The 23,757-nt window shown below is 40.9% G+C and overlaps 1 protein-coding gene across 2 annotated transcripts in view; it reads right to left on the reverse strand.

Annotated features, from left to right (window-relative positions):
- The window catches only part of smu1a (SMU1 DNA replication regulator and spliceosomal factor a), a 56,913-nt gene extending 34,903 nt beyond the window's left edge, over positions 1-22,010 (reverse strand). Inside the window, exons 1-7 of one of the 2 annotated variants that reach the window (XM_069922849.1) lie at positions 21,893-22,010; positions 11,331-11,541; positions 9,413-9,565; positions 6,082-6,192; positions 4,584-4,712; positions 4,101-4,220; positions 2,393-2,509 (exon numbers count right to left, since the gene is read on the reverse strand). In XM_069922849.1, coding sequence (XP_069778950.1) covers positions 2,393-2,509; positions 4,101-4,220; positions 4,584-4,712; positions 6,082-6,192; positions 9,413-9,565; positions 11,331-11,541; positions 21,893-21,918 — 867 coding nt within the window. In that variant the 5' untranslated portion in view covers positions 21,919-22,010. Of the gene's footprint in view, positions 1-2,392; positions 2,510-4,100; positions 4,221-4,583; positions 4,713-6,081; positions 6,193-9,412; positions 9,566-11,330; positions 11,542-12,212; positions 12,306-21,892 lie in introns of those variants that run through there. The other variant, XM_069922852.1, reaches the window with a different exon arrangement.
- Positions 22,011-23,757: the final 1,747 nt, after the last annotated feature.

Here is a 23,757-nt window from a genome sequence, read left to right on the forward strand (position 1 = left end):
CAAATTCCCAAACCAGGCTGTGATGCAACCAACCACTATATTTTCCACAGAGCATTTGTTGAAGTGTGATACAGGATCTGATGTCGTGCCAAATCTCCTCAGACTCGTTAGAAAGTAGAGGTCCTGGTGTGCTTTCTTCACTGTTGCCTAAATGTTCTGGGTCCTGGAAAGGTCTTCTGAAATATGGACTCACAGGAACTTGAAGGTTCTGACCATCTCCACTTCCTTCCCATTAATGCAGACAGGTGCATGATCCCTCAGCCTCTCCTTCATAAAATCAACAATAAGCTCGTTGGTCTTGGCAATGTTGAGAGCAAGGTGTTTCATCCAATGAAATTTTTGATCTCAATCCTGTATTCTGACTCATTATTTTCAGTTATTTGGTTAATAACAGTGGTGTCGACAGTGAATTTGTAGGTTGAATTGGAGCAGAACTTGGCTGCACAGTCATGAGTTCACAGGGAATAGAGTGGGTGATGGTCAGTGTGGAAGATGTGATGATGCCAGTCCACAGATTGATTTCTGCTGATGAGGAAGGACAAAATCCTAGATCTTTCAGCTTGGGCATGAGTTTTACTGAAGGTGCTGAATGTCGGGCTGTAGTCAATGAACAACAGCCTGACAAAGCTGGTCCTGTGGTCAAAGGTGGAGGACCCTTGAGAATGGTATCTGCCGTTGACCTGTTGTGATGATAAGAGAAATTGGAGTGGGCCCAGGTCCTTCCTGAGATAGGCTGATTCATTCCACAACCAATCCCTCGAGGCACTTCATTATAATAGATGTCAGGGACACCAATGATGGATGCCCTTTTGAAGCATGTGGGATGTGGGGACCTCTGGCCATTGTAGAGAAGGGCTGAAAATGTCTCCAAAATCTCCAGCCGGTTGGTTTGCACAGATTTTAAAGATACAGCCAGATTAACCATCTGAGCTAAACCTAGCCAAGTTCACTGTCTGGGCTGGACACTTTGAGGATTCACCCTCCTAAAGGTTCTGTTCACCTCAGACCGGGAGCATAGACCCTCTGAGAGCTATGGGACTCGTATAGTTTCTTTATTATTTTCTCTTTGCACAGGCATTGTCCGGAAAAGATATTTTGCAGTTAATGATACTGCGTTTGGCTTTACAGGATGTGATGGCATGTTAGTTTGCCACAGCTGTCCGGCATTTTATGAGGCTCCACCGTGGAACTGTATCTTTGCATTGGAGGTTATAACTGGAATTTCTGTATATTTCTAAATTCCCTAATCTGAACATCATACGTCTGGCCTTCAACAGTTTGGGAATCTCTTGGTTCATCCATGGTTTCTGATTAGGATACACCCATATAGTCTTACTAGGAACACACCTGCTCACATACTTCCTGATAATGTTGGTGACCACTGCAGCTTATTTGTTCAGATTCGCCGCCAATTCTTGAATGTTGCCTGTTAACTGACTCCAGGCAGTCACAACACTGCTCTTCTTCCTCCCAAACTATCTCTATACAGTCTTCACTGCCGGTTCCCTGCTCTTCTGCTCCTCTCTGCTTGGTGGAAGGAAGAACAGCACAGCCAGGTGTTCCGACTTTCCAAAGTGCAGGTGTGGAATGGAGCAATTGGCATCCTTGATGGTAGTGCAGCAGTGGTCGGATGCTGATCCCCCGGTGTTGTTGGGGTTGTGCTGCTGGCAGTTTGGGTGTAGCCTCTTTAAGCTAGGCTGATTGAACTACCAGTGAATAACCAACAAAAAGGTATCGGAATATGTGACAAGATGTTTTGGAAGGGTCAGCACTTCAGCACCAGATTTTCCAGATGGGGGCAGTAGCTCTGGGTTAGGATTATCACATCTGAGCACTACAAAGAATTAATCATGAATTAGACACCACCACCTCTTCCTTTACTGGAGGAAAGTGTCCAAGCAATGTAGGCAGAAACCTTCAGAGTAAAGGGCTGAGTCTGGAGAGTGGGGGGTGAGCTATGTCTCTGTGAAGCAGTGTATGCAGCAATTCCTCATGTCCCTCTTGTGCAGCAACCTTGCCCTCAGGTTCTTAATTTTATTCTCAAGAGACTATCCTTTGGGTAAAGGATACCATGATATGGAGGGGGTGGCACAGACCCATGCTTTTTAATCTTACTTGGAACCCACTTCAGCCACCATGTTTACGAAGCTGAGTTTACTGACTTTATGGACCTTGGGTGGTGAATGGTCTTTAAGCCTGTTGGTCTCAGATGTGTTTGTTTTGACAGAACGGAACAATGGCTGTCAACTTTTTCATCAGCTTCAATTTTACTTCAACTCTGACATCTTCTGGAATACTGCATAACAAGTGAACTTAAAAGATCAGTTCAAAAATTAAAATCCTGTTCGGTGCTTCATTGCATTAAAATTTTTTTCTCAGTGTCGCTACCTACCTTAATCTTTCCATCCTGTGCTCCTGTTGCTAACATTTCAGTGTCACGACTGAAACACATGCACAGGACTGCATCATCCATCATCATGAAGTTATCTTGTGCCTGGTATTTCAGATCCTAGAAAGTGACACAAAAGCAGTTACGAAAAGATAAGGAAGTTCTGTTTATTCAAGGGCAGGAAATCCACGCACAAAAACACAAGAATGCAGCACAGCCAGTTTTATTTTTTTCAGACAAGACCTGAACATATAATCTTTCAAATCTGAAGTATGTATTAATATGGAATCCTAATTGAGAGCATACAAAGTAAATAGACCTTCACTTCTTTTGTCATACATCTGCTAACAAAACAGCCTTTGGCAGTAACTAATAAACAATCATCTGACAATTTAAACAGTACTAATACTAATCTTCAGTCATACAATTTTGAGAAGAGGCATTGTATTCTTTTGATATAAAGTAATTTATAGAACAGCAATAATGAAACATGCATGTTAAAGTTTATGCAAACCAACAGAATGTATTAAATCCAAATAGAAAGTTATTAATAGATTTGGTATATCCATCTGAATCTGTTTTGGGGTTATGATAGTCACACTCTATTCTTGTGTTCAACTGCTGAAGAACTAGTTGATTTAACATCAGTGGAAAAGTAAGAGGTTTTTTTTGCAGGTGCTTTTTTTCCCCCACTGATACGCAGCAGCAGACCGGAATACTCACAGAGCAATTCAAATCATTCTAAACCAGTTTCTAATTTACTATATAAATATAGGGAACATTTTAAAAGGTTTAAAAGAAGTACGTTCAACTAAATTATTCCTGTATTGCTATGTCTTTTTCTTGGACCTTAAGAGCACAGAAATGAAAGAGCATATAAACCATATAACAGTTTACAGCGCGGAAACAGGCCATATCGGCCCTTCAGGTCCACACCGGTTCACTTGAACAACTCCACTAGATCCCCCCCACTCCCACTCTCTGCCCATAACCCTCCAACCCCCTCATATCCATGTACACATCCTTCTTCTTCTCTGGCTTGGCTTCGCGGACGAAGATTTATGGAGGGGTAATGTCCACGTCAGCTGCAGGCTCGTTTGTGGCTGACAAGTCCGATGCGGGTCAGGCAGACACGGTTGTAGCGTTTGCAGAGGAAAATTGGTTGGTTGGGGTTGGGTGTTGGGTTTTACCTCCTTTGTCTTTTGTCAGTGAGGTGGGCTCTGCGGTCTTCTTCAAAGGAGGTTGCTGCCCGTCGAACTGTGAGGCGTCAAGATGCAGTTTGAGGCGATATCAGCCCACTGGTGGTGGTCAATGTGGCAGGCACCAAGAGATTTCTTTAGGCAGTCCTTGTACCTCTTCTTTGGTGCACCTCTGTCACGGTGGCCAGTGGAGAGCTCGCCATATAACACAATCTTGGGAAGGTGATGGACCTCCATTCTGGAAACGTGACCTGCCCAGCAGATCCAACCTTCTCTTAAATGACAAAAAGGACCCTGCCACAACGAACTCCTCTGAACGATGATTCCTTTCTGCCACCACTCTCTGAGTGAGGAAGCATCCTCTAACTTTTCTCCTACAGTTTTTCCCCCTTACAAGCTTCAGAAAGAGCAAAATGTTGACAATAATGACATGTTGGATTGATTTTTGATGGGACTGTATGGAAAAAAAACATACTTAATACTAATAGTAACAACTCATTGTGTTGACTTACCTTTCTAATTTTCCCAGTGGTGAAGTTCCATACTTCGATAAAGCCATCCACAGAACCTGTAACCAGATACTGGCCATCTGGGGAGAATCGAGCACACTCCACATGGGACTTCTGGCCAAACTGTTTAAAGCATAAATAGGACAAGCAACATAACTGATGACTTTTCAATCAACTATTAGGACACCTAGTTCCCCTTTACTAGAGCTTAAGTTGCTCATTCCTTTCAAATTGGAATGTTGAATTTAAGTGAAAACTTGACATTATTTGGCTTGAGCTCTAAATTTAAAACATTCCGCTTCCCGTTAATCAAAACTATTTATCAAATCTTAGAAAGAAAAGAGAGAGAATTCAATTAATGCATTATATATAATTAATGCATTAGCTTTATTGCCTTTGTTATCTTTGCCACTGGAGTAAATTTGATTCTGTTTAGTAATATACCCAAGTACCTCGTGTTTCACTAAAGTTGTTAAAAATATTTACCTTGATGTGCCTGCTGAGTTGAGTGGGAAATTTCTCCTCTTCTACATCTTTCACAGCTGCTTTTCCTCTGAATAAATCAATGGTCATACCTGGGGGTAAAAGACCTTGATGTTGCTGCCATTTTAATGCCTGAGGGGAAAAATATTTTTAAAATTTGTAGATTTTTTTTTAGATTCAGCAGTGTAACATACCCTTTCAGTCCATGAGCCTGTTCCACCCATGCAACTAATTAACTATTAATCCCGTACATCTTTGGAACATGGGTGAAAAGCAGAGCACCCGGAGAAAACCCACACAGATGTATAAACACTTTACAGACAGAAGTAAATTCGAACCCGGATCGCTGGCTCTGCATGGCACTAACCACTATGCCAACCTTGCCGCCCTTATAGGTTTAGTATTGGGCTAAGTTTATCACCTATAAAATGAGTTAAAACCAGGTTCTATCCTGTCTAAAATCCCTTCATTGCAAATTGTGAGGAGTGGCCTAGTTAGCAAATCATTCAGAATGAAATCTATAAAAGCAATTTCTGAAGTAGAATCTTTTATTAACACAATAAGTGAAAATAAAAAATTGCCTTATCACAATGAAAATTATTTGTTGCTCTTACTTGGAATATAGGTACAGCAGGCTAATTAGCACTACTATTCAGTAAGAATAATCAGTGATCTGCAGCAGTAATTCCAGCTACCTAGATTGATTCCTTAAGCCTTAGCCTCTCAATCTCACTCTGGTCCGTGCCAAAATCTTAGCTCTTCTTACTGCTAGGAGGGCTACTGATCAGGTTTAATAATCTAATCCCTTAGATTATTGCCTTTTCTTTTGCAATTGTTTGATAACTAATACCCAAAATCACATCAGAATTACAAGTATCATCCAAAATACAGTTGTTAACCTTCAACTCATAGATATTTACAATATTTAATGCCATATGGACATTGCAACTCAGCTCAGGTTCTACTTTTATTGATGTTAAAATAAGAAGGTTTAACAAACAATGCGAAAGAGACAAAAAGAGAGAAAAATTATAATCCATAATCAGACAAGGGATGGAGAAACATTAGTCAAATGGAAAATTGAATCACATTCGAACATAGAAACTATGACCTTTGATCTTTCTGAAATTTGATATTATTCAATTCACAAATTACGAGCCAAAATTTTGAGATACAGAATGAAATTTGCCCTTGCAATTTGTGTTGAAATAAATAAGGTAAATACATTTTTTAAATTATATATCTTTACAACTCATTTTTCTTGATGCACGCTCAGATGATGCAGCTTTGCATTCCAGAAAAGCACAACACAGACCTTTTTTAGGTGCATCCCTCCCGTAACATGTTTTGTTTTCACAAATGAAGGCAAAGCTTTCCAAAGTTTTTAATTATGTACCCATTAATACCAATAATTAATCAAATTACATTTTTGTTTCAAGCAACTTAGCATTAGGTATCTCTCACCACAATGATCCAGGTAACAAAAGTGAAGTACACTCACCTGACCCAACAAAGCCATGAGACGTGAAGGGGGCACCACACTCACTTCACCTGCCAATGCCTGAGCAATGGCTGCTCTCCGCTTCTCTTTACTGCTGCCATCTGGATAAGCCTAAGTACAAACACACAACAGGTTACTGAGACATTCATACCCTTATTGGTATGTGGTACTGATTACCATCTTGGAGGTCCTACTTCTTAATCTATGCCCAAACTTCCTATATTTGCTTTGCTGATGTAATCCCGTTTTCTCCCTACATCATTGGTTCAAAGTGAACAACTTCTGGCTGATTGCCTTCCCTTTTAAAAATGCTGTAGACTTGATCTGAGAGATCCCTGACCCAGGCACGTGGGAGTTAACATACCATCTGGGAATTTCAATCTTGGTCACAGAATATTCTGTCAGTTCCTCTATTGAGTCCCTCTCTCTATCACTCTCCTTTTCTCCCCCTTCCCTTCTGAGCTTCAGTCAGTACCAGAGACAGTGCTGCGCCTTCTGCCTGGTAGGTCATCCACCCCATCACCCAAAATGGTCTACTTGTTACTTACTAAGAGGGACAAATATAGGGGATTCCTGCATTCTCAGGATATACCCTCTAACAGGTGGTCACCCAGTTCTTCCCTATCCTCACCTTCCACAAGACCACATCATTGAAGCTATTATCAATGATGTCCTCAGCATCCTGAACAATCCGCTGCAGGACCAGCTGCAAGTCAAGTTCCTTGATCTTGTCAGTTAGGAGTCGCAGCTGCATGCATTTCCCACAGCAGCAGTTGTCAGGGACACTGGATGACTCCCTGACTTTCAGGATTCTGCAGGAGCAGTATCGGACATCCCTCAGTACCATCATTTCTATTTAACCATTGAAAAGAAAAGCAAAGACAATCCTTAACCCATCTTTCTTGTTGTAGCCCTACAGCCTCTGCTCAACTAAGCCCCTCACAATGTCTGATTCTTACACTAGGCTCTCTGCTTGACCCCACCCTCCTTTTATACTCTCACAAAAGTAACCAGCAGTCACCTCAACTTGTTTTTTTTAAATTAAAAAGACCATGGAAGCAGACCTGATAATTATCTTCAATACACAAGACACAATTCAGTTTTCAAGTTTCAGCTTCCAAACTCAACTACATTCCTCACCATGGGTCCAGACACAAACCTGGCTCATCCTCCAGACCTAGTTCTGACTTTGTGCTTCTGACCTCTATTAATCCCAACCCTGAACCTGGTTTTGGCCACTCACCACTTATTAATGCTTCATCAATTGCCAGCACAAAACATCAAATGCAACCCACTCTACAACAAACAAGATACGTCAGCTAACACAGAAGAAGGCTAAGGAGGAACATTAGGCAACATTCCCACCACTACATGGCCAGCTTCACAACTATGGAGAACACTGGACATTAGGTTAGTGGGCAAAGAGGAATTAATGGATGCACGTGATACTGCTGTTGGAAGATCTGATAAACTCAAGTTGTAAGCTTTTCCCTTCCTGAAATAGTACAGTTTTATGTTTATCACATATGGCCAAAGTAAAACAAGCCTTGATAGCATTGATCTCTAACATCTTGAACACACGATTTGGCATATGATTTATCTAAAGCAATGAATACAAATATCCATTTTCTTTAAAATTCAGGAGGAAATCAGTTTTACTGAGAAATGAGAATTCACTAATTAAAACAGAACCCCTAAGATTTTATTACAATATTTCACATTTGAACAAGATAGTCTGTAGATTCTTAACAACAGATCGAATTAGCCCTCCTCCTCCACCACCATCCTCCCCACCTGATAGAACTTGTTCTTATCCTCAGTAACTTATCCTTTGATTTATCCCACTTTCTCCAAGTTAAAGGGGTGGGCATGGGTAGCCATGGGTACCCTTTTTGTTGACTTTGTGGTGTAATTCATGCTACAAGACTACAAGGCTTCCTCCACCACTTTGGCACTGCCTCCTGCACCCATGAAGAGCTTGTCAACTTTATCCACTTCGCTGCTTTCACCTCAACCTCAAATTTACCTGGTCCATCTCTGGCAACACTCTCCCCTTTCTTGATCTCTATCTCCATTTCGGGAGATAAACTTTCTACAGAGATTTTTTAAAAACCTATCAACTCCCATAATTACTTCAATTGCACTTTTTCACATCTTGTCCCCTGTAAGAATTCTATTCCCTTCTCCCAATTTCTCAGACTCCCAAGATGAGGTCTTCAATTCCAGAAATCAGAGATGTTTTCCTTCTTCAAACAACGTGGCTTCCCCTCTACCACCATCAAGTCAGCCCTTACCTGCATCTCTTCCATTTCCCAGACATCTGCCCTGCCCCTAAATGCAACAAGAACAGGATTCCCTCCCCCCCCCCCAACCCTGTCCTTACCTACTACCTCATGCATCCAACCTGTAACTTTCTGCAATTTCCATCACCTATAACATGATCCCACCGCCAGACATATTTTCTACTCTCCCCCTTCCTTCCTTCTCCACTTCCTCCGTGACGCCATCGTCCACTCATCCCTTTCCACTAATTGCCCCCTTGGTACTTACTCCTGTGACCACAGGAAGTGCCACACTTACGCCCACACGTCCTCCTCACCATCATTCAGGGCCCAAAACAGTCCTTCCAAATGAAGCAATACTTGTTAATCTGCGGGAGTCATCTACTGTAACTGGTGCTCCCGTTGTAGCCTTCTTTACATCAGAGAGACTGGTCCTAGATTGGGAGATTGTTTTACTGAGCACCTTCGCTCTGTCCACATCAATAACAGGGATCTCCACTCTCACGTTGACATGTCTGTCCATGGCTTCCCGTGCAGACTTGGCTGTCTGGCCTCATGCACTGCCATACCAGGCCACCCGTAAATGGAGGAGCATCACCTAATATTCCACCAGTGCACTCTCCAACCAGGTGTCATGAACATTGAGTTCTCCCGTTTCTGTTAGGCCATTCCCCATTCTTCATTTCTTCCCTACCTGTCTCCTTTTCTCCAGTTCTCTACCCCCTTCCCTCTCAACTCAGAGAGCTATCCCCCCTCCCCATTTTCTCTTGTGCCCTCCTTCCCTTATCCACCAATTACCTCTTGCTTGTGGGCCTGTGTTCCTCTCCCTGCCCCCCCACCATTTCATTTGGGTGCTTGTCGACATATTAATTAGGCCTGATAAAGGGCTCAGGCCCGAAACATTGGTTATGTACCTTTATCTTTGCTGCATAAAGTATGCTGTGTGACCTGCTGAGTTTCTCCTCCAGCATTGTGTTTTTATTGTATATTCAACCATTTCCCACTCTTTCTGCTCCTTGTAAAGTTGCCAAGTAACAGAAGTTAATTACCTCACGTGGGTCAAAGTAGGACCTTGCCAGCAGGTTCTCTAGATGTATGTATCTCTCTGGTTGTGTCTGTTTTAGCATAATCATGGGGTCAGTCTGTCGGAGCAAGGACCTAGCAGCACCCAACTCACGAAGTTCAATCAACTCTAAAACCACCTAAGAAAAGAAAAATAATTCAGTAAAAAGCTAAGCTATTTTGCTGAGGCTGCAATGGTGGTACTCATCTAAAAGCAAATGATTTATCTGGAAAAGAAACCAATTAAAATAACTCTCTATGTATATCCAATGTTAAAAGGCACAAGTCTCAAAAATCAAACATTTCAAACTTGGAAAATCAAGTCTTCATGCTAGTTATGATATGACATTCACAGATAACATTTCCTGGTTGCATGTGGAATGGAAACCAAGATCAGATCAATCATGAGGTGTGATGGCATATTCATACTTTTATATCTGTTGCTCTTATATACAAATAAAATATCTTTCTCATGGCTTACTTTTTTGAATGTTGCAAATAAAAATAATTAAGTGCAAATGAAGAAAACAAGCTGCAAAATGTGAAAATCCAAAAACTGCATAAGCTAGAAATCTGAAATAAAAAAAAATAGAAAATGCTGGGAACACTGGGCAGGCTTGTCAGTATCCATTGAAACAAAAAAACGTTTTAGTTTGAAGACAATATCACAGATGGAAAGATAGAATTTGGATGGTAAATTTCACAACCTCTTCAAAATAATACCTTGGGGTTCTTACAATCATTTCAGAGCAAAAAGAGTTTTAATTTAACACATTTGAAAAACTGAAGCACCGACACCTAGTTTAATCACATTATTGAATGATAATAGAAAAATATTTTTTGGGGAATTCAGGGATAAATATGACCTTTTAACTATACATCGAGAATACTTTGACTTAATTAAAAGTTCTCATTGTGTGTAAATTACTGTAATCTTGCCCCCATTTCCAGAACCTCCATCAATGCTATAATCCTCACAATTTTAAAAATTCTCCCATTTCTGGCTTCTTGTTCCCCCAGTTTCCTCCACTCAATATTTACAATCATTTGCCCCCATTGCCAATATCTTGCTTGCATTTACCAATAATCTTTGTTTCAGCTTGCAAGTTGTAAATGGCCACATCTAAACACGCATGGAGCAAAACTGATTGACAATGAGCAAGAAGAGGCCAGAGTGTGAGGAATGCTGAGACCTTGGAATTATGGGACTGGAGGAATTTGCAAACAATTTCCCACTTTATGCATAAGCACTAATGTTCCTGCAATCTGGTGCTTGTTGTCAGAGAATTGCTACATCTCTTTAAGTAAGTCTAGTCATAAACTTTTCAGAAAGAATACACCTGAAATAAATTTGAATATTATATAATCTATAAAATAGATCACTGGAGGGAAAACATTATTCAAGGCAACATTTAAATATAAACCAATTTTTTTTCACATGAACCATTCAAAACAAAATTAATTCAGCAATCAAAATACATTTTTGATTAGATGATCTTTTAAAAAACAACTGAGTTAATAGACCTATTTAGTAATATTCAAATTCGAATAAACTTTTATTTGCGACCATTTTCCCATTTGTCATATTTAGGCACAGTGCTGTTGAAATCTGGTGCTTGACCCAGAACTATGTAAACATACATAGTTATAAACCAATCAAATTAGAAACCATGATCATGGAAATATACCTGACTATGCTCAATAATAAACGCTGTTAGCAATGATATTACACTTCAAACTATTATAGAACCTCTAATTCAAAAGGCAGGAAAGAGAAAATAATGACAGAACATTTCCCTCCATTCAGTCAGGAATAATTTTCACCATGCAGAAATACTCAACCAACTCAACACAAAGAATGATCCACTCTCTCCACCAACTTACTTATAACATTTGCTATCTTACCTGTTCATATAAGTCGATAAGAGTTTTATCAGGTAGCTTCAATGACTGTATGGCTTGCAACACAGTGTCCCAGTGCCCACTATTAATATCTGCAACAAAACTCTCAATACTGTCTACTGTGTTCAGGGAAACTGTAGTCTCCTCTTGTAAAGTTGCCAGGGTCCGGTGCAAATTGTTCTCCTTCAAATACTGCATGATGAGACGGACAACACTATGAACAGAAAACACAATTCAGTTTGTGCATTTCATTAAACCAACTTGCAACGGTGCAAAACAATTATTGTAAACCTCGTATCCATATATATCTTCTGTCATCTCATGTCACCTAGCACCTCTTCTGGGATCAGAGAGATTTGAAAATTTCTGTCAGAGACCCATTTTGGATTCATGTCAATGACCACAGCAGTGGTGGGGGGGGGGGGGAGGGGCGCGTGGCAAGATAGCATAGTGGGAAGACGTGTGGTTCCACCTTCCCCCAGTTAGACTTCTAAATACCCGAATTTAAAATTTTTAAAAGTGGTTAAAAATAATATTTACAGACTTTGGAATATTGGTGGATTGTAATGGCTGCAAACTTGAAAAAATGAAAAGGTCAATTGCAAAAGAAATTATCTTACAAAAGTGTTGAAGAATCGAGGCCTACTTACCAAGTTGAAGCCACGGAGTCGTCGACTGGACTCCCCAAGCTTCAGAGGACTCCTGCTAGGTTGAGTATTACGCTGGCGCCAATCGTGCAATCGCAAGATGGCGCCGGCTCAGTGATGGGCTAGGCTGGCCCTGATTCGCTCCCCCGGGGTGGATCGGCTAAGCGAACACAGAACCGCGAGCCCGCAATACTGCATGGCAGTCCGGAAGTGTGCAGTGTAGCGTCGGAAGACACACCTGCGTAGTTGGTGACTTTTCCGGGCATGTGCAGTGCGTCGCGGGTCTGGGAACTACTGGACAAGGTGTGGGCTGTGGGGGAGTCCAAACGACGGTGGGCTGACAAGATCGACATGCTGTCAATGGGCGTTCAAACCCGCAGCCGCACTGGAAGAGGATCTATGATGTTAGAGGAGGAAGAAAGATCAACATTACAGGAACTTACACAGAAAGAAATGGGGACTGACACCAGAGAAGGTAGGCCTCAAAGGGAGGTGATGGAACTTGGATTGGATTCTGTGTTCACAATTTTGGAAGGGATTGCTCATCAAATGGAAAATATGTCAATACAGATGTTTACTCAGATGACTCAAGGATTTATGGAAGTGAAAACTAAAATGACTACTATATGTGAAGAAATGACTTGTATGAAGCAAGATATTAATATAGTTAAAAGTGATGCTAGTAGATGTACAAAATCAGTGAACACTGTACAAGATAATTTTAAAAAGATTGAAGATGCTTTTTTTGAATGTAAGAATCAAGTGGAGCATAATAGAGAAAAAATTGAAAAAGTGGAGGATTCTTTTGTAGACTGGGGGAGTCCAGAAGAAGGTATTATTGAAGAAGATTGATTCATTAGAAAATCAGGGTCAAAGAAATAACGTAAAAATAGTAGGTCTTCCAGAAGATATAGAAGGTTCTGATCTGGTAAAGTTTTTTAAGAATTGGATTCCTGAGGTGTCGGGCAAGCAATTTTTTCCGGATGGTCTAGAATTAGATCGAGTACATAGAGCACTAAGGAAGGAACCGTTTCCAGGCCAACCGCCATGAGCAGTTTTGATTCGCTGTTTGAAATACCAGGGCAGAGAAATGATACTACGAATGGCGGTGCAGAAGGCATGACAGAATCAGGCTCCAATGATGGTCCAGAATAATAGGGGTTTTTTTAATGCGGATTTGAGTCAAGAAATTATTAGAAGGCATCGAGAATTTAATTCAGCTAAAGAAGTATTGTGGCGAAAGGGATATAAATTTGCCTTTTGTTATAGGTCATGTTGAAAGTTTTTTATGGGAACTTTCAATTCTTTGAAAATGATCATGATGAATTTATTTTTGCTAATTCATTGCCAGATTTAAGAGGAAATGGAGGATCGTCATCACTGTCATCTAAGAGATGACAATGGAAATGGGAAGAATAGAAAACATGGAAAGAATGGGAAGAAAGGTGAATTGACACAAAGTCTTCTTGATATTGAAGAACTGGAACAATCATTGGGATTGGAATCATTGGGTTGATTATTTTTGTTTCAGTACTTTGTGAAAGTCTGACGGGGTGGGGGGGGGGGTTGTGGATGACACTGAGACCTTCAGTCATCTGCCACTAATGGGTTTTACCACACCCAGATTTTTAGGGAGCTACTGCTTTTTAGTAGTTTGTTTTGGGGATTGTTAGTTTTTTTCCCTTTTTTTTGAATATTTACATAAGTGGGGGGGGGGGGGCTTTTTTTATTGCTTAATCAGGCCAATAATAATATTTTGGTTGGGGGAGATTTTAATTGTGTTTTGGATCCTTTATTGGATAGATCTCCTAAAAGTAAGGAAATCAAAGGGGCAACACAAATAGGACCTTTGATGAAGGATTTGAATTTGGTTGATGTTTGGAGGAGAGTAAACCCAACAGAGAAAGACTTTTCCTTTTATTCCTCTAGACATGATTCCTTTTCTAGAATAGATTTTTTTTGTTTCGGCACATTTGCAAGGTAGAATATTACAGGTTGAGTATAAAAGTTGGGTTATATCGGATCATTCTATGTTATTTTTTTCCTGTGTAGGTTCAGAAGTAGTACAATCGTCTTACAGATGGAAGTTTAATACAATGCTATTAAAGAAACCGGAGTTTATTACTTTTGTTAAGGAGCAGATTACTTTGTTTTTGGCTGAGAATGTCAATTCAGCACATAGTAATTTTGCCTAGAAAGCATATTTATGAGGGCAAATTATTAGTTATACTACAAAAGTTAAAAAGCAATATGCGGCGGAAAGCTTAATGTTAGAGAAACAAATTGCTGAATTGGAAAAGGAATTTCAGAAAGACGTTACAGAAGTTAAAAAAGCTGCTTTAATGAAGTTGAAATTATGTTATAATACTTTACAAACTTATCGGTATGAGCATCTACTTTATCAATCTAAGCAACGTTATTACGAACTGGGTGAGCAAGCTCATAAGGTATTAGCATGGCAATTAAAAACAGAACAGACATCACAAATTATTAATGCTGTGAAAAAGAATTCAATAGTTACCTATAAACCTCAGGAAATTAATGATCAGTTTTATTCATTTTATCAAAAATTATATACTTCTGAGGGAAAGCAGGACATTAGTTCTATCGAATTCTATTTATCTAAATTAAATTTACCTGTTTTAGGGGAGGATGAGGTTAAAGAATTGGATGCTCCATTTACGGATTTTGAGATTAAAGAGGCTTTACAAGAGATGCCAAATGGAAAGTCGCCAGGAGATTATGGATTTTCTGTGAATTTTATAAAGTATTTTATGAAGATTTATCCTCTATATTTGGAGATGTGTTGCAGCAAGTAACAGAGGAGCAGTTGTTACTGGAATCTTGTTCAAGTGCTATAATTACTATGATTCCTAAGAAAGATAGGGATCCATTGAAAGTATCTTTGTATAGACCTATTTCTTTATTAAATGTAGATTATAAAATTATAGCAAAGGTGTTAGTGAATAGACTTGCCAAATATTTGGCTTCCCTTAAGGGGGCTGGCTGAAGGGGTGGGATGGGTTTTTGTATTTTTTTGTTTCTTTTTATACATACAAAAAATAGGTTTTTTTCTGTTATGTTAATTGTAAGTTGTCTAAATGCTTTTAAATAAAGTTTTCAAAAAAAATATTTACCTCAGTTATATACCTCAGCATATAGATCAAACAGGTTTTATTAAAAATAGAAACACGTCTGATAGTATTCTTAGATTGATAACATAAGTCAATACATTTAGACAGCAACCCAACCATAAGGTGGTTGTGCTGGATGCGGAAAAAGCCTTTGATAGGGTTGAGTGGAACTTTTTGTTTAAAGTGTTGGAGAAGTTTAACTTTGGCCTTTACTTTATACACTGGGTTAAGGCCTTATATACAAATCCAACTGCTGGAGTGGTGACAAACGATCAAATTTCCTTATCATTTAACAACGCGTTCGACTCGACAAGGTTGTCCATTGTCATCAGCCTTATTTGCATTGGCTATTGAACTGCTTGCTCAGACAATAAGACAGAATGATAAGATTAAAGGAATGAAAATTGGGGAGGATGAATGCAAGATTCATTTATTTGCGGATGATGTGCTGGTATATTTGACAGAACCGGAACAATCTTTGAAATATTTACAAGATTGTTTGTTAAAATTTGGAGAGCTATCTGGATATAAAGTAAATTGGGATGCGTGAAATATTGCCAGTTGGGGATGGAGATTATTCAGAATATAAAAGTATTATAAAATTGAAGTGGTCAAATAGAATTAAATATTTGGGAGTGGTAGTAAACGCCGACTACCAGTCTTTATATAAATTGAATTATGTCCCTTTATTAAAAAGGATTAAAATGGATTTGATTAAATGGAAAGATTTGCCATTAACATTAATTGGTCGAGTAAATTGTGTTAAAATGAATATTTTTCCTCAAATTCAATATTTGTTTCAGTCTATGTTTACTTTCAAAGGATTTTTTTCAGGATCTGAATAGGGCAGTGCGGGAGTTTTTATCGAAAGGAAAATTAGCCTGAGTAGCTTTACATAAACTTACAGGGAAATATGCTTCAGCGGGATTGCAGTTACCTCACTTTCAAAATTATTATGATGCAGCTTAGTTGAAATTTGTTAGTAGATTGATGGATGTGGTCCAACCTCCGAGTTGGAAATGGCTTGTATATCTGAATTTGAGATACATCAGTTTATATTTAAATGGAATGTGGATTTATTGCGGGAATGTGATATGTCAGTATTAAAACATTTGTTAAGGATATGGGTTAAAAGAAATAAGGTTTTAGGATCAAAGGGTAAATTACCAATTCAAACCGCGTTATATAACCTTTTTCAATGTTTAATAAACATTTAAAGAGATGGAATTCTCAGAGCATAAAGATAATTCTTTCATTATTCAATTGAGTGAGAAATTTGATGTATCTGTAAATTCTCTGTTTGTGTATTATCAACTCAGAGCTACAGGATAGTATGGATAAACTGGAATGGGAAAAATCTAGGCTTAAATGGGAAAGTGATTTAACCTATATTTTTCCAGAAGATAATTGGGAGGTTATGTGTTTTGATAGTGTAACTAAAGTGATGAGTGTACATTATGGAATGGTTAATTACAATTTTTTACATCAGTTATATTTGACTCCAGAGAAATAAAAAAACTATGGATTTAGTAATTTGGATTCTTGTTTTAGATGTGGACTTTGTACTGGAACTTTTTTACATGCTGTTTGGTCTTGTTTTAAAGTACAACCATTTTGGGAAGGAATCAGATTGGTTTTGGAAAAATTATTTAAGATTAAATTACCATTAGACCCATCTATCTTTTTGTTGGGATATATGGATTCTTTGAAAGGATTAAGGTTGGATAAATTTCAAATTGCATTTGTACGTTTAGAGTTATCTGTAGCACAAAAATGTGTAGCTAGTACTTGGAAGGATAATGTGGAGGTTAATATAACATGCTGGCAAAATGAGTTGAGAAATTGTATTATTATGGAAAAAATTACATGTAATCTGGATGATAATTATTCATTTTTTGTTAAAATGTGGTCTTTTTTGGAGTATATGAACTTAGAAATATTCTTTATAATCACTGTGTTATCTTTATATTTGGCTTCCCTTAAGGGGGCTGGCTGAAGGGGTGGGAGGGGTTTTTGTATTTTTTTGCTTCTTTTTATACATACAAAAAATTGTTTTTTTTTCTGTTATGTTAATTGTAAGTTGTCTAAATGCTTTTAAATAAAGTTTTCAAAAAAAATGACCACAGTAGCACCTATCCATTCCTCTCACTACTGAGTTTCCTATCACTGTTGCCCCTGGTCTCTTGCTCCTCTCTTTAATATGATGAGTTTCCACAGTGCAGTGATCTTAGTTTTAGCTGAATTCCCCAGGCTGCTCTGCTATTCAAATTATGGCTGATTTATTTTTCTTTTAAATTCCATTTTCCTGCCTTTTCCCATAACCTTTAATGCTCTTACTAATATATCAATCTCCACTTAAAATCTACCCAATTACATAGCCTCTGCAGCCATTTCTGGCAACAAATTCCAGATTCACCACCCTCTGGCTGAAGAAATTTCTCTTCTCTGTTCCAAAGGAATGTCCTTTTATTCTAAGGCTGTGTCCTTTGTTCCTCGACTCTACCACTACTGGAAACATCTTCTCAATGCCCACTCTGTCCAGCAGTTTCACATTTGATTGTTTCAATGAGATCCCACATCATCCTTCTGAAGTAAAACACAAGTTTGCAGATACCATAATTGAAGTAAAAACACAATGCTGGAGAAACTCAGCAGGTCAAATAGTGTGCTTTATATAGCAAAGATAAAGATACATAACCAATGTTTTGGGCTTCAGCCTTTCATCAAAATATGAGCAAAATGCAGGCAGGCATTCAGACAAAATGGTAGGGGGTGAGGGGCAAGGTGGTGGAGGGAAACCACAGGCCCACAGGCAAGAGTTGTAAATAAGGGAGGAAGGGAACACCAGCAAATGAGGGAGGGGGAAGACTCAGCGAATAGAGAAGAAAGGTGGTAGAGAGCTGGAGGAAAGAAGACAGAGGGATGGGGAAGAGAGGGAGAACAAGGAGTGGGCTAGCAGAAACCAGAGAAATCAATGTTTATGCCATCTGGTTGGAGGGTGCCCAGATGGAATATTAGGTGTCACCTCCAATTTAAGGGTGACCTTGGTTTGACAGTACAAGGCCATGAACAGACATGTCAGCGCAGGACTGGAGCCCAGAATAAAATGGTTGGCCACTGGGAAGTCCCTGTCATTAATGTTGGCAGAGTGAAGCTGCTCAGTGAAGCGATCTCCCAGTCTGCATCCAGTTTCTCTGATGTAGAAGCTACAACAGGAGCACCAGACGCAGTAGATGATCCCTGTAGAATCACAAGTGAAGTGTTGCTTCACTTGGAAGTTCTGTTTATGTCCCGAATGTTGGTGAAAAAAAAGAGATGTGGGCACAAAGGTGGCACTTCTTGCGGCTGCAGGGGAAGGTGCCAAGGGGACAATTGGTAGGAAGGGATGAGTGAATAAGGTGGTGTTGGAGGGAGCAGCCTATGGAAAACAAAGAGGGGAAGATGAGTCTGGTGTTGGGATCATATTGTAGGTGACGGAAATCGTAGAGGATAACATGTTGGATGCAGAGGCTGGGAGTACAAGGGGAATCCAGTTGTTGTTGCATCTAGGGCAGGGCAGATGAGCGGGAAATGGAGGAGCTGCAGTTAAGGGCTGTGTTGATGCTACAACAGAAATGCAGGAATTGAGAGAAAGGAATAGATTCCTTGCAGGGGACTGGGTGTGAAGAAGTGTAGTTAAGGTAGTTGTGGGAACACCAGTAAGTACAGGTTCAAAGCCATCAAACGCTCCTCATATGTTAACACTCTCATCCCCAGGATCATTCTTTTAAACCTCCTCTGAACCCTCTTCAACTCTAGCACATCCTTCCTTAGAGATGGGGTCCAAAACTGCTTAATTCTCCAAATGTGGTCTGACCTATACATTATAAAGCCTCAGCATTACATCTTTGCTTTTATATTCTAGTCCTCTCAAAGTTAACGCTAACATTGGGCAATTCAGTTTTAGTTGCCCATTCAGAGCCAGCTCTTCAGCGCTTGACGTCCTGCTTTGCGGAAACTGCCAAAATGTTTGGCCTGGAAGTCAGCCTGAAGAAAACTGAGGTCCTCCATCAGCCAGCTCCCCACCATGACTACCAGCCCCCCCACATCTCCATCGGGCACACAAAACTCAAAACGGTCAACCAGTTTACCTATCTCGGCTGCACCATTTCATCAGATGCAAGGATCGACAATGAGATAGACAACAGACTCGCCAAGGCAAATAGCGCCTTTGGAAGACTACACAAAAGAGTCTGGAAAAACAACCAACTGAAAAACCTCACAAAGATAAGCGTATACAGAGCCGTTGTCATACCCACACTCCTGTTCGGCTCCGAATCATGGGTCCTCTACCGGCACCACCTACGGCTCCTAGAACGCTTCCACCAGCGTTGTCTCCGCTCCATCCTCAACATCCATTGGAGCGCTCACACCCCTAACGTCGAGGTACTCGAGATGGCAGAGGTCGACAGCATCGAGTCCACGCTGCTGAAGATCCAGCTGCGCTGGATGGGTCACGTCTCCAGAATGGAGGACCATCGCCTTCCCAAGATCGTATTATATGGCGAGCTCTCCACTGGCCACCGTGACAGAGGTGCACCAAAGAAAAGGTACAAGGACTGCCTAAAGAAATCTCTTGGTGCCTGCCACATTGACCACCGCCAGTGGGCTGATAACGCCTCAAACCGTGCATCTTGGCGCCTCACAGTTTGGCGGGCAGCAGCCTCCTTTGAAGAAGACCGCAGAGCCCACCTCACTGACAAAAGGCAAAGGAGGAAAAACCCAACACCCAACCCCAACCAACCAATTTTCCCTTGCAACCGCTGCAATCGTGTCTGCCTGTCCCGCATCGGACTGGTCAGCCACAAACGAGCCTGCAGCTGACGTGGACTTTTTACCCCCTCCATAAATCTTCGTCCGCGAAGCCAAGCCAAAGAAAAAAACGCTAACATTGCATTTGCTTTCGTTACTACCAACTCAACCTGCAAATTAACATTTAGCGATTGCTGTAATAGGATTCCCAAATCCCTGTGGACCCAATTTAATTTTCCCTTGAAAACAACCAACCATAGTCTGTTCATTCTTTCCAGAGAATTGTGAGCACTTAATATTTTATGCAAAACAATAAACTGAGACGTCGCATTCCACACAAGCCTCATCACTCACTTTATCTTGTCTTAATACTTATGTTTATTCCACTTCTCTCTCAAAGCATTTCTGCTCTCCCACATGGAATCAAGAGTCCCTTTGCTGCTGATTTAATAATGAGCTGGACTTTATTCCCCAATACTTTAAGCGAGGGATCTCCAAAGTGGTCGATATCGACCCCAGGGTGTCAATAGGGTTGAAAAATGCCAGGGTGGGGGGGGGAGGGAGGATGGAGTTGATTGAACTTTTAGGGTCAAAAGAATGTAGAGCCCGAAGTGACTTCTTCAATGGGGGTGGCACCGCACCCAATGTTTAGAATAGAATCGGCATCTTCCCAGCCAGAAGCAAAGGGTTTTTTTTTTAAAAAAATGTTATTGTAATCACTTGGTTGTTTAATTTAAAGATTTGTAACTTGATGATTGGGGTGTTGTAACTAAGTTTGGGTTGCTGCAGTTTCCCTCACTAATGCATATGGAAAATGCACGTTCACGTATCTATCCATTTATTATTTATTTTTGTATATGCCTGGGGGGTCTATGAGCGATCAAGGATTCCATGAAGGGGTCGATGGTCTAAAAAGTTTGAGGACACCTGGTTTAAGCCCAACACCATCTCTTGAACAAGCAGATTATCTAATCATTATCACATGATCTTCTTGTGCATAAATTTTTTGGCTTTGTGCTTGGGAAATCACATCTCACTAATATGATGTGTAGTATTTTGAAGAGGCAACTACAAAGATTGGCAAGAACAGAACATGGACTTTAGAGAGGTAGTGCAAGTTAGGCTGGTCCAGGTTTAAAAACATGGAATCCAATGGAGCTAGCCAATTAAATACAAAATTGACTTGGTAGTAGTGGAAGGTTGTTTTTCAGATTTTAGGTCCATGATTAGTTGTGTGTTATACAGATCAGTGCTTTGTCCCTGTTATTCGTCATACACATAACTTGGATAAAAATGTAGGTAGCACCATGAGTAAGTTTGCAAAAGTGGCCAATGAAGGTTGTCTAAGGATGTTCCCAACTGGGAAAGTGGGCAAGGGAATGTCAAATAGAATTTAACTCAGACAAATTCATTTAAAGTTAAACCAGAGCAAGATATATAAAGTTAATGGCAGGGCCTTTGGAATGTTGTTGCAGAGAGGAAATAGTGGGATTAATAGATATGCTCGATGGTCCCGCGTAGACACAGTGTCAATGTTCGTGATAAATTAGCTACTTCCTACAGCAGAGACCAGAGTTTAAGTCTTATACTTTAAGAGAACTCCTGAGAGCGACCTGAAAGGCACTTTAAAATTCAAGTCTACCCTTCCATCTTAAACAACATACCCTAGAATCAACAAACGGATTGTTTTCATCTCCAAATTCGTCTTTATAACTGGAAGGAAAACCCCGAGTTGCTGTAACGCCTAAACCCAGAACCCTTCCAAAGATTACTGGGGGGGGCCTACCCAGTTATTATCACATAGCCGAGCCCAGCCACCGTTGTAAATAACCCATTTGGTCGGTTCACTGATTTGTCTTATTACAAGATCATTACAAGGCACAGACGGTGCCACCTTGCAATTGACGGCACCGCGGTCGCGCGCTCCAAATTGCCAAAGGCCGTGTGAGCCGACAACAAACCCTGTATGTTTACGCTCAAAGAACTCGCTTACTCTGCCGATTCGATTTCTATCGACATATCGTCCGCTCGACAGCACCGCTCTTGCTGCTAAAACAAAAACACAATGCCAAAGCCTTGCCACAGGCCGCGGCTTCCACGGAGATCTACTTCCGGTGTAGACAGGAAATTCATTCTACACCAATCATGAAGAGAGGATGAGATCAAGGACCAGCCAGCAACCACCAGCAGGGGTCGCAGTGGAGGGGAGGGGTTTTTAATGCTCAAAAGCCGCGTTATCTCCTGCTCAAGTTTTTTTTAAAAAGGCGAACTTACCTTTTATGCAAAGGATGGTGTCGGATTCTGGCCTTATCCTACCCTCAATTTGGTCTATGTGTCGTCTGAGTCCAGCGTGCTTGTTGAATGAAGTGATAGGAGAAGGTATTCGGTTTCACAATCAGTTTATTACATAGTTCAGCATGATGCTGAACCAAGCCATGAAAGACCCCAACAATGAAGACGCTGTTTACATCCGGTACCGCACGGATGGCAGTCTCTTCAATCTGAGGCGCCTGCAAGCTCACACCAAGACACAAGAGAAACTTGTCCGTGAACTACTCTTTGCAGACGATGCCGCTTTAGTTGCCCATTCAGAGCCAGCTCTTCAGCGCTTGACGTCCTGCTTTGCGGAAACTGCCAAAATGTTTGGCCTGGAAGTCAGCCTGAAGAAAACTGAGGTCCTCCATCAGCCAGCTCCCCACCATGACCACCACATCTCCATCGGGCACACTGAACTCAAAACGGTCAACCAGTTTACCTACCTCGGCTGCACCATTTCAACGGATGCAAGGATCGACAATGAGATAGACAACAGACTCGCCAAGGCAAATAGCGCCTTTGGAAGACTACACAAAAGAGTCTGGAAAAACAACCAACTGAAAAACCTCACAAAGATAAGCGTATACAGAGCCGTTGTCATACCCACACTCCTGTTCGGCTCCGAATCATGGGTCCCCTACCGGCACCACCTACGGCTCCTAGAACGCTTCCACCAGCGTTGTCTCCGCTCCATCCTCAACATCCATTGGAGCGCTTACACCCCTAACGTCGAAGTACTCGAGATGGCAGAGGTCGACAGCATCGAGTCCACGCTGCTGAAGATCCAGCTGTGCTGGATGGGTCACGTCTCCAGAATGGAGGACCATCGCCTTCCCAAGATCGTGTTATATGGCGAGCTCTCCACTGGCCACCGTGACAGAGGTGCACCAAAGAAAAGGTACAAGGACTGCCTAAAGAAATCTCTTGGTGCCTGCCCCATTGACCACCGCCAGTGGGCTGATAACGCCTCAAACCGTGCATCTTGGCGCCTCACAGTTTGGCGGGCAGCAACCTCCTTTGAAGAAGACCGCAGAGCCCACCTCACTGACAAAAGGCAAAGGAGGAAAAACCCAACACCCAACCCCAACCAACCAATTTTCCCTTGCAACCGCTGCAATCGTGTCTGCCTGTCCCGCATCGGACTTGTCAGCCACAAACGAGCCTGCAGCTGACGTGGACTTTTTACCCCCTCCATAAATCTTCGTCCGCGAAGCCAAGCCAAAGAAAGAAGACAAGAATAAAGCTTAACAGAGCTCTGGTCCAGTCGTTAGTTCATAGGTCACCTGCTCAGTGAGCTATTCCCCAAGACTGACACCTACTGTCCAGTCTCTTCAGTTTATATAAATCAACATTGTTACACTGAACAAAAGTTGGCTTTCTTTGATAGGTTCCTTGCCTAAGATTTATCTCAAGCAATTTCCTGCTCTGCAATTATCTATGATGTAGACCTCCTATCTTAATCCCCAAGGCCAGAACATTTTGTGGTTTAATCAACACCTCCCGTGTACCCTTATGACTCCTCGTTCCTACGCAAGTGGTTTA

The sequence above is a fragment of the Narcine bancroftii genome, chromosome 1 (genome assembly GCF_036971445.1).
Source record: "Narcine bancroftii isolate sNarBan1 chromosome 1, sNarBan1.hap1, whole genome shotgun sequence".
Lineage (NCBI taxonomy): Eukaryota > Metazoa > Chordata > Chondrichthyes > Torpediniformes > Narcinidae > Narcine > Narcine bancroftii.